This window comes from Dendrobates tinctorius, unplaced genomic scaffold (genome assembly GCF_039654945.1).
Source record: "Dendrobates tinctorius isolate UK_male_01 unplaced genomic scaffold, ASM3965494v1 ptg000224l, whole genome shotgun sequence".
In the NCBI taxonomy this organism is placed as follows: Eukaryota; Metazoa; Chordata; class Amphibia; order Anura; family Dendrobatidae; genus Dendrobates; species Dendrobates tinctorius.
In genome coordinates, this window is record NW_027361891.1 from 11,388,518 (window position 1) to 11,401,665 (window position 13,148).

Genomic DNA, 13,148 nt, shown 5'->3' on the forward strand with positions numbered 1-13,148 from the left:
CCTTATACGTGTATGCAGGGTGCAGGGCAGCAGTGTGCAGTTTACCTATAGATGATAACTATGTACTGGCTGTGGATACATCTATATATACATATAATTCCCCCTTATACGTGGATGCAGGGTGCAGGGCAGCAGTGTGCAGTATACCTATAGATGATAACTATGTACTGGCTGTGGATACATCTCTACATACATATAATTCCCCCTTATACGTGGATGCAGGGTGCAGGGCAGCAGTGTGCAGTATACCTATAGATGATAACTATGCACTGGCTGTGGATACATCCCTACGTACATATAATTCCCCCTTATACGTGGATGCAGGGTGCAGGGCAGCAGTGTGCAGTATACCTATAGATGATAACTATGTACTGGCTGTGGATACATCTATATATACATATAATTCCCCCTTATACGTGGATGCAGGGTGCAGGGCAGCAGTGTGCAGTATACCTATAGATGATAACTATGCACTGGCTGTGGATATATCCCTACATACATATAATTCCCCCTTATACGTGGATGCAGGGTGCAGGGCAGCAGTGTGCAGTATACCTATAGATGATAACTATGCACTGGCTGTGGATACATTCCTACATACATATAATTCCCCCTTATACGTGGATGCAGGGTGCAGGGCAGCAGTGTGCAGTATACCTATAGATGATAACTATGCACTGGCTGTGGATACATTCCTACATACATATAATTCCCCCTTATACGTGGATGCAGGGTGCAGGGCAGCAGTGTGCAGTATACCTATAGATGATAACTATGCACTGGCTGTGGATACATCCCTACATACATATAATTCCCCCTTATACGTGATGCAGGGTGCAGGGCAGCAGTGTGCAGTATACCTATAGATGATAACTATGTACTGGCTGTGGATACATCTATATATACATATAATTCCCCCTTATACGTGGATGCAGGGTGCAGGGCAGCAGTGTGCAGTATACCTATAGATGATAACTATGCACTGGCTGTGGATATATCCCTACATACATATAATTCCCCCTTATACGTGGATGCAGGGTGCAGGGCAGCAGTGTGCAGTATACCTATAGATGATAACTATGCACTGGCTGTGGATACATTCCTACATACATATAATTCCCCCTTATACGTGGATGCAGGGTGCAGGGCAGCAGTGTGCAGTATACCTATAGATGATAACTATGCACTGGCTGTGGATACATTCCTACATACATATAATTCCCCCTTATACGTGGATGCAGGGTGCAGGGCAGCAGTGTGCAGTATACCTATAGATGATAACTATGCACTGGCTGTGGATACATCCCTACATACATATAATTCCCCCTTATACGTGGATGCAGGGTGCAGGGCAGCAGTGTGCAGTATACCTATAGATGATAACTATGTAATGGCTGTGGATACATCCCTACATACATATAATTCCCCCTTATACGTGGATGCAGGGTGCAGGGCAGCAGTGTGCAGTATACCTATAGATGATAACTATGCACTGGCTGTGGATACATCCCTACATACATATAATTCCCCCTTATATGTGGATGCAGGGTGAAGGGCAGCAGTGTGCAGTATACCTATAGATGATAACTATGTACTGGCTGTGGATACATCCCTACATACATATAATTCCCCCTTATACGTGGATGCAGGGTGCAGGGCAGCAGTGTGCAGTATACCTATAGATGATAACTATGCACTGGCTGTGGATACATCCCTACATACATATAATTCCCCCTTATATGTGGATGCAGGGTGAAGGCCAGCAGTGTGCAGTATACCTATAGATGATAACTATGTACTGGCTGTGGATACATCCCTACATACATATAATTCCCCCTTATACGTGGATGCAGGGTGCAGGGCAGCAGTGTTCAGTATACCTATAGATGATAACTATGCACTGGCTGTGGATATATCCCTACATACATATAATTCCCCCTTATACGTGTATGCAGGGTGCAGGGCAGCAGTGTGCAGTTTACCTATAGATGATAACTATGTACTGGCTGTGGATACATCCCTACATACATATAATTCCCCCTTATACGTGGATGCAGGGTGCAGGGCAGCAGTGTTCAGTATACCTATAGATGATAACTATGCACTGGCTGTGGATACATCCCTACATACATATAATTCCCCCTTATATGTGGATGCAGGGTGAAGGCCAGCAGTGTTCAGTATACCTATAGATGATAACTATGCACTGGCTGTGGATACATCCCTACATACATATAATTCCCCCTTATACGTGGATGCAGGGTGCAGGGCAGCAGTGTTCAGTATACCTATAGATGATAACTATGCACTGGCTGTGGATACATCCCTACATACATATAATTCCCCCTTATACGTGTATACAGGGTGCAGGGCAGCAGTGTGCAGTTTACCTATAGATGATAACTATGCACTGGCTGTGGATACATCTATATATACATATAATTCCCCCTTATACGTGGATGCAGGGTGCAGGGCAGCAGTGTGCAGTATACCTATAGATGATAACTATGCACTGGCTGTGGATACATCCCTACATACATATAATTCCCCCTTATACGTGGATGCAGGGTGCAGGGCAGCAGTGTGCAGTATACCTATAGATGATAACTATGCACTGGCTGTGGATACATCCCTACATACATATAATTCCCCCTTATACGTGATGCAGGGTGCAGGGCAGCAGTGTGCAGTATACCTATAGATGATAACTATGCACTGGCTGTGGATACATCCCTACATACATATAATTCCCACTTATACGTGGATGCAGGGTGCAGGGCAGCAGTGTGCAGTATACCTATAGATGATAACTATGCACTGGCTGTGGATACATCCCTACATACATATGCATCCACGTATAAGGGGGAATTATATGTATGTAGGGATGTATCCACAGCCAGTGCATAGTTATCATCTATAGGTATAATGCACACTACTGCCCTGCACCCTGCATCCACGTATAAGGGGGAATTATATGTATGTAGGGATGTATCCACAGCCAGTGCATAGTTGCAGGGCAGCAGTGTGCAGTATACCTATAGATGATAACTATGTACTGGCTGTGGATACATCCCTACATACATATAATTCCCCCTTATACGTGATGCAGGGTGCAGGGCAGCAGTGTGCAGTATACCTATAGATGATAACTATGTAATGGCTGTGGATACATCCGTACATACATATAATTCCCCCTTATACGTGAATGCAGGGTGCAGGGCAGCAGTGTGCAGTATACCTATAGATGATAACTATGTACTGGCTGTGGATACATCCGTACATACATATAATTCCCCCTTATACGTGGATGCAGGGTGCAGGCAGCAGTTTGCAGTATACCTATAGATGATAACTATGTAATGGCTGTGGATACATCCGTACATACATATAATCCCCCCTTATACGTGGATGCAGGGTGCAGGGCAGCAGTGTGCAGTATACCTATAGATGATAACTATGCACTGGCTGTGGATACATCCCTACATACATATAATTCCCCCTTATACGTGGATGCAGGGTGCAGGGCAGTAGTGTGCAGTATACCTATAGATGATAACTATGCACTGGCTGTGGATACATCCCTACATACATATAATTCCCCCTTATACGTGGATGCAGGGTGCAGGGCAGCAGTGTGCAGTATACCTATAGATGATAACTATGTACTGGCTGTGGATTCATCCCTACATACATATAATCCCCCCTTATACGTGGATGCAGGGTGCAGGGCAGCAGTGTGCAGTATACCTGTATATGATAACTATGCACTGGCTGTGGATACATCTATATATACATATAATGACCCCCTTATATGTGGATGCAGGGTGCAGGGCAGCAGTGTGCAGTATACCTATAGATGATAACTATGCACTGGCTGTGGATACATCCCTACATACATATAATTCCCCCTTATACGTGGATGCAGGGTGCAGGGCAGCAGTGTGCAGTATACCTATAGATGATAACTATGTACTGGCTGTGGATACATCCCTACATACATATAATTCCCCCTTATACGTGGATGCAGGGTGCAGGGAAGCAGTGTGCAGTATACCTATAGATGATAACTATGCACTGGCTGTGGATACATCCCTACATACATATAATTCCCCCTTATACGTGAATGCAGGGTGCAGGGCAGCAGTGTGCAGTATACCTATAGATGATAACTATGTACTGGCTGTGGATACATCCGTACATACATATAATTCCCCCTTATACGTGGATGCAGGGTGCAGGCAGCAGTGTGCAGTAAACCTATAGATGATAACTATGCACTGGCTGTGGATACATCCCTACATACATATAATTCCCACTTATATGTGGATGCAGGGTGCAGGGCAGCAGTGTGCAGTATACCTATAGATGATAACTATGCACTGGCTGTGGATACATCCCTACATACATATAATTCCCCCTTATACGTGATGCAGGGTGCAGGGCAGCAGTGTGCAGTATACCTATAGATGATAACTATGCACTGGCTGTGGATACATCCCTACATACATATAGTCCCCCCTTATACGTGGATGCAGGGTGCAGGGCAGCAGTGTGCAGTATACCTATAGATGATAACTATGCACTGGCTTTGGATATATCCCTACATACATATAATTCCCCCTTATACGTGATGCAGGGTGCAGGGCAGCAGTGTGCAGTATACCTATAGATGATAACTATGCACTGGCTGTGGATACATCCCTACATACATATAATTCCCCCTTATACGTGATGCAGGGTGCAGGGCAGCAGTGTGCAGTATACCTATAGATGATAACTATGCACTGGCTGTGGATACATCCCTACATACATATAGTCCCCCCTTATACGTGGATGCAGGGTGCAGGGCAGCAGTGTGCAGTATACCTATAGATGATAACTATGTACTGGCTGTGGATGCCTCCCTACATACATATAATCCCCCCTTATACGTGGATGCAGGGTGCAGGGCAGCAGTGTGCAGTATACCTATAGATGATAACTATGCACTGGCTGTGGATACATCCCTACATACATATAATTCCCCCTTATACGTGATGCAGGGTGCAGGGCAGCAGTGTGCAGTATACCTATAGATGATAACTATGCACTGGCTGTGGATACATCCCTACATACATATAGTCCCCCCTTATACGTGGATGCAGGGTGCAGGGCAGCAGTGTGCAGTATACCTATAGATGATTACTATGTAATGGCTGTGGATACATCCCTACATACATATAATTCCCCCTTATACGTGATGCAGGGTGCAGGGCAGCAGTGTGCAGTATACCTATAGATGATAACTATGTAATGGCTGTGGATACATCCGTACATACATATAATTCCCCCTTATACGTGAATGCAGGGTGCAGGGCAGCAGTGTGCAGTATACCTATAGATGATAACTATGTACTGGCTGTGGATACATCCGTACATACATATAATTCCCCCTTATACGTGGATGCAGGGTGCAGGCAGCAGTTTGCAGTATACCTATAGATGATAACTATGTAATGGCTGTGGATACATCCGTACATACATATAATCCCCCCTTATACGTGGATGCAGGGTGCAGGGCAGCAGTGTGCAGTATACCTATAGATGATAACTATGCACTGGCTGTGGATACATCCCTACATACATATAATTCCCCCTTATACGTGGATGCAGGGTGCAGGGCAGTAGTGTGCAGTATACCTATAGATGATAACTATGCACTGGCTGTGGATACATCCCTACATACATATAATTCCCCCTTATACGTGGATGCAGGGTGCAGGGCAGCAGTGTGCAGTATACCTATAGATGATAACTATGTACTGGCTGTGGATTCATCCCTACATACATATAATCCCCCCTTATACGTGGATGCAGGGTGCAGGGCAGCAGTGTGCAGTATACCTGTATATGATAACTATGCACTGGCTGTGGATACATCTATATATACATATAATGACCCCCTTATATGTGGATGCAGGGTGCAGGGCAGCAGTGTGCAGTATACCTATAGATGATAACTATGCACTGGCTGTGGATACATCCCTACATACATATAATTCCCCCTTATACGTGGATGCAGGGTGCAGGGCAGCAGTGTGCAGTATACCTATAGATGATAACTATGTACTGGCTGTGGATACATCCCTACATACATATAATTCCCCCTTATACGTGGATGCAGGGTGCAGGGAAGCAGTGTGCAGTATACCTATAGATGATAACTATGCACTGGCTGTGGATACATCCCTACATACATATAATTCCCCCTTATACGTGAATGCAGGGTGCAGGGCAGCAGTGTGCAGTATACCTATAGATGATAACTATGTACTGGCTGTGGATACATCCGTACATACATATAATTCCCCCTTATACGTGGATGCAGGGTGCAGGCAGCAGTGTGCAGTAAACCTATAGATGATAACTATGCACTGGCTGTGGATACATCCCTACATACATATAATTCCCACTTATATGTGGATGCAGGGTGCAGGGCAGCAGTGTGCAGTATACCTATAGATGATAACTATGCACTGGCTGTGGATACATCCCTACATACATATAATTCCCCCTTATACGTGATGCAGGGTGCAGGGCAGCAGTGTGCAGTATACCTATAGATGATAACTATGCACTGGCTGTGGATACATCCCTACATACATATAGTCCCCCCTTATACGTGGATGCAGGGTGCAGGGCAGCAGTGTGCAGTATACCTATAGATGATAACTATGCACTGGCTGTGGATATATCCCTACATACATATAATTCCCCCTTATACGTGATGCAGGGTGCAGGGCAGCAGTGTGCAGTATACCTATAGATGATAACTATGCACTGGCTGTGGATACATCCCTACATACATATAATTCCCCCTTATACGTGATGCAGGGTGCAGGGCAGCAGTGTGCAGTATACCTATAGATGATAACTATGCACTGGCTGTGGATACATCCCTACATACATATAGTCCCCCCTTATACGTGGATGCAGGGTGCAGGGCAGCAGTGTGCAGTATACCTATAGATGATAACTATGCACTGGCTGTGGATATATCCCTACATACATATAATTCCCCCTTATACGTGATGCAGGGTGCAGGGCAGCAGTGTGCAGTATACCTATAGATGATAACTATGCACTGGCTGTGGATACATCCCTACATACATATAATCCCCCCTTATACGTGGATGCATTGTTCAGGGCAGCAGTGTGCAGTATACCTATAGATGATAACTATGCACTGGCTGTGGATACATCCCTACATATACATATAATTCCCCCTTATACGTGGATGCAGGGTGCAGGGCAGCAGTGTGCAGTATACCTATAGATGATAACTATGCACTGGCTGTGGATACATCCCTACATACATATAATCCCCCCTTATACGTGGATGCAGGGTGCAGGGCAGCAGTGTGCAGTATACCTATAGATGATAACTATGCACTGGCTGTGGATACATCCATACATACATATAATTCCCACTTATACGTGGATGCAGGGTGCAGGGCAGCAGTGTGCATTATACCTATAGATGATAACTATGTACTGGCTGTGGATACATCCTTACATATACATATAATCCCCACTTATACGTGGATGCAGGGTGCAGGGCAGCAGTGTGCATTATACCTATAGATGATAACTATGCACTGGCTGTGGATACATCCCTACATACATATAATTCCCCCTTATACGTGGATGCAGGGTGCAGGCAGCAGTGTTCAGTATACCTATAGATGATAACTATGCACTGGCTGTGGATACATCCATACATACATATAATTCCCACTTATACGTGGATGCAGGGTGCAGGGCAGCAGTGTGCATTATACCTATAGATGATAACTATGTACTGGCTGTGGATACATCCTTACATATACATATAATCCCCACTTATACGTGGATGCAGGGTGCAGGGCAGCAGTGTGCATTATACCTATAGATGATAACTATGCACTGGCTGTGGATACATCCCTACATACATATAATTCCCCCTTATACGTGGATGCAGGGTGCAGGGCAGCAGTGTGCAGTATACCTATAGATGATAACTATGTACTGGCTGTGGATACATCCGTACATACATATAATTCCCCCTTATACGTGGATGCAGGGTGCAGGCAGCAGTGTGCAGTAAACCTATAGATGATAACTATGCACTGGCTGTGGATACATCCCTACATACATATAATTCCCACTTATATGTGGATGCAGGGTGCAGGGCAGCAGTGTGCAGTATACCTATAGATGATAACTATGCACTGGCTGTGGATATATCCCTACATACATATAATTCCCCCTTATACGTGGATGCAGGGTGCAGGCAGCAGTGTGCAGTATACCTATAGATGATAACTATGCACTGGCTGTGGATACATCCCTACATACATATAATCCCCACTTATACGTGATGCAGGGTGCAGGCAGCAGTGTTCAGTATACCTATAGATGATAACTATGTACTGGCTGTGGATACATCCCTACATACATATAATTCCCCCTTATACGTGGATGCAGGGTGCAGGCAGCAGTGTTCAGTATACCTATAGATGATAACTATGCACTGGCTGTGGATACATCCCTACATACATATAATCCCCACTTATACGTGATGCAGGGTGCAGGCAGCAGTGTTCAGTATACCTATAGATGATAACTATGTACTGGCTGTGGATACATCCCTACATATACATATAATCCCCCCTTATACGTGGATGCAGGGTGCAGGGCAGCAGTGTGCAGTATACCTATAGATGATAACTATGCACTGGCTGTGGATACATCCCTACATATACATATAATCCCCCCTTATACGTGGATGCAGGGTGCAGGGCAGCAGTGTGCAGTATACCTATAGATGATAACTATGCACTGGCTGTGGATACATCCCTACATACATATAATTCCCCCTTATACGTGGATGCAGGGTGCAGGGCAGCAGTGTGCAGTATACCTATAGATGATAACTATGCACTGGCTGTGGATACATCTCTACATACATATAATTCCCCCTTATACGTGGATGCAGGGTGCAGGGCAGCAGTGTGCAGTATACCTATAGATGATAACTATGCACTGGCTGTGGATACATCCCTACGTACATATAATTCCCCCTTATACGTGGATGCAGGGTGCAGGGCAGCAGTGTGCAGTATACCTATAGATGATAACTATGTACTGGCTGTGGATACAACCCTACATACATCCCCCCTTATACGTGATGCAGGGTGCAGGGCAGCAGTGTGCAGTATACCTATAGATGATAACTATGCACTGGCTGTGGATACATCCCTACATACATCCCCCCTTATACGTGATGCAGGGTGCAGGGCAGCAGTGTGCAGTATACCTATAGATGATAACTATGCACTGGCTGTGGATGCATCCCTACATACATCCCCCCTTTTACGTGATGCAGGGTGCAGGGCAGCAGTGTGCAGTATACCTATAGATGATAACTATGCACTGGCTGTGAATACATCTATATATACATATAATTCCCCCTTATACGTGATGCAGGGTGCAGGGCAGCAGTGTGCAGTATACCTATAGATGATAACTATGCACTGGCTGTGGATACATCCCTACATACATATAATTCCCCCTTATATGTGGATGCAGGGTGCAGGGCAGCAGTGTGCAGTATACCTATAGATGATAACTATGTACTGGCTGTGGATACATCTATATATACATATAATTCCCCCTTATACGTGATGCAGGGTGCAGAGCAGCAGTGTGCAGTATACCTATAGATGATAACTATGCACTGGCTGTGGATACAACCCTACATACATCCCCCCTTATACGTGATGCAGGGTGCAGGGCAGCAGTGTGCAGTATACCTATAGATGATAACTATGCACTGGCTGTGGATACATCCCTACATACTTCCCCCCTTATACGTGATGCAGGGTGCAGGGCAGCAGTGTGCAGTATACCTATAGATGATAACTATGCACTGGCTGTGGATACATCCCTACATACATCCCCCTTATACGTGGATGCAGGGTGCAGGGCAGCAGAGTGCAGTATACCTATAGATGATAACTATGCACTGGCTGTGGATACAACCCTACATACATCCCCCTTATACGTGGATGCAGGGTGCAGGGCAGCAGTGTGCAGTATACCTATAGATGATAACTATGCACTGGCTGTGGATACATCCCTACATACTTCCCCCCTTATACGTGATGCAGGGTGCAGGGCAGCAGTGTGCAGTATACCTATAGATGATAACTATGCACTGGCTGTGGATACATCCCTACATACATCCCCCTTATACGTGGATGCAGGGTGCAGGGCAGCAGAGTGCAGTATACCTATAGATGATAACTATGCACTGGCTGTGGATACAACCCTACATACATCCCCCCTTATACGTGATGCAGGGTGCAGGGCAGCAGTGTGCAGTATACCTATAGATGATAACTATGCACTGGCTGTGGATACATCCCTACATACTTCCCCCCTTATACGTGATGCAGGGTGCAGGGCAGCAGTGTGCAGTATACCTATAGATGATAACTATGCACTGGCTGTGGATACATCCCTACATACATCCCCCTTATACGTGGATGCAGGGTGCAGGGCAGCAGAGTGCAGTATACCTATAGATGATAACTATGCACTGGCTGTGGATACAACCCTACATACATCCCCCTTATACGTGGATGCAGGGTGCAGGGCAGCAGAGTGCAGTATACCTATAGATGATAACTATGCACTGGCTGTGGATACAACCCTACATACATCCCCCCTTATACGTGATGCAGGGTGCAGGGCAGCAGTGTGCAGTATACCTATAGATGATAACTATGCACTGGCTGTGGATACATCCCTACATACTTCCCCCCTTATACGTGATGCAGGGTGCAGGGCAGCAGTGTGCAGTATACCTATAGATGATAACTATGCACTGGCTGTGGATACATCCCTACATACATCCCCCTTATACGTGGATGCAGGGTGCAGGGCAGCAGAGTGCAGTACACCTATAGATGATAACTATGCACTGGCTGTGGATACAACCCTACATACATCCCCCTTATACGTGGATGCAGGGTGCAGGGCAGCAGAGTGCAGTATACCTATAGATGATAACTATGCACTGGCTGTGGATACAACCCTACATACATCCCCCCTTATACGTGATGCAGGGTGCAGGGCAGCAGAGTGCAGTATACCTATAGATGATAACTATGCACTGGCTGTGGATACATCCCTACATACTTCCCCCCTTATACGTGATGCAGGGTGCAGGGCAGCAGTGTGCAGTATACCTATAGATGATAACTATGCACTGGCTGTGGATACATCCCTACATACATCCCCCTTATACGTGGATGCAGGGTGCAGGGCAGCAGAGTGCAGTATACCTATAGATGATAACTATGCACTGGCTGTGGATACAACCCTACATACATCCCCCTTATACGTGGATGCAGGGTGCAGGGCAGCAGAGTGCAGTATACCTATAGATGATAACTATGCACTGGCTGTGGATACAACCCTACATACATCCCCCCTTATACGTGATGCAGGGTGCAGGGCAGCAGAGTGCAGTATACCTATAGATGATAACTATGCACTGGCTGTGGATACATCCCTACATACTTCCCCCCTTATACATGATGCAGGGTGCAGGGCAGCAGTGTGCAGTATACCTATAGATGATAACTATGCACTGGCTGTGGATACATCCCTACATACATCCCCCTTATACGTGGATGCAGGGTGCAGGGCAGCAGAGTGCAGTATACCTATAGATGATAACTATGCACTGGCTGTGGATACAACCCTACATACATCCCCCTTATACGTGGATGCAGGGTGCAGGGCAGCAGAGTGCAGTATACCTATAGATGATAACTATGCACTGGCTGTGGATACAACCCTACATACATCCCCCTTATACGTGGATGCAGGGTGCAGGGCAGCAGTGTGCAGTATACCTATAGATGATAACTATGCACTGGCTGTGGATACAACCCTACATACATATAATCCCCCCTTATACGTGGATGCAGGGTGCAGGGCAGCAGTGTGCAGTATACCTATAGATGATAACTATGCACTGGCTGTGGATACATCTATATATACATATAATTCCCCCTTATACGTGATGCAGGGTGCAGAGCAGCAGTGTGCAGTATACCTATAGATGATAACTATGCACTGGCTGTGGATACAACCCTACATACATCCCCCCTTATACGTGATGCAGGGTGCAGGGCAGCAGTGTGTGGCTGCAGTAGGTGCTGTCCCTGGTGCTGAAGCTCAGTCCGGGACCACACACAGCAGGACCCATAGGTAGCGGACTGTTACCCCCATCAGGTCCATTACTGCCTCTCGTCCACTCTCACGTATCGGTGGTGACATGCCATCCTGCCATGCTGTCCTCATCACCCCTATCACACCTCCATGGCTCTGCAGGACGAGGCTGAGCTCCTTACCGGCGGCTGTGAAGAGCAGGAGGCAGATGACAGGGCAGTGGCGGCAGCTCCCCGGCATGGTGACGCTGGCTGCCCCCGTCACAGAGGCATCTTCCAGGGGACCGGCGCTGTAGGTATGGCACCGGGCACTGCTCAGCAGTATGCCAGGCTCCGGGCAGCTGCTCTCTGCCTGCACTACCACGTGTGCCCCAGCGACCACTCACAGGAGCCGAGGAAGCTTCTGCCGCTCACCACAGAGCAGCTCTCAGAGGATTCCTCCTGCAGGGAAAGAGCAGCATTAACCCTCCCCTGCCCGGCCAGAAGCCCCCGGCAGCCAGCACAGCCCTCATTCCATTCCCCCCTTCTATACAACTAGAGGAAACAAGCAGAACATGTACTCTCTCCTTAACCCCTTCCGTCCTCCTGGGCAGCCAGCAGTACACGTGGTATCTAGTGATGAGCGGAGGGGCTGGGATAAGGTGTTATTGGAGCATGCTCGGGTGCTGACCGAGTGTCTTCAGCGTGCTCGAATACTATGTTCGCGTCCCCGCTGCTGCATGCAATCCCTGCATGTGCTGCGGCTGTCAAACAGCAACTCCAGCATATTTTTCGAGCACACCGAAGACACTCGGTCAGCACCGGACATGTGCCAATAACACCGTATCCCAGCACCTCCACTCATCAGTACTAGTAACCTTTTCCTACCATAACACTTAGGCAATG

At 46.6% G+C, this 13,148-nt stretch overlaps 1 protein-coding gene across 1 annotated transcript in view; it reads right to left on the reverse strand.

Annotated features, from left to right (window-relative positions):
• The window catches only part of PTPRR (protein tyrosine phosphatase receptor type R), a 350,468-nt gene extending 337,782 nt beyond the window's left edge, over positions 1 to 12,686 (reverse strand). The window contains exon 1 of the mRNA XM_073555527.1: positions 12,447 to 12,686. Within this exon, the coding sequence (XP_073411628.1) occupies positions 12,447 to 12,504 (58 nt within the window). The 5' untranslated portion in view covers positions 12,505 to 12,686. The remainder of the gene's footprint in view (positions 1 to 12,446) is intronic.
• Between the last annotated feature and the right edge of the window lie 462 nt (positions 12,687 to 13,148).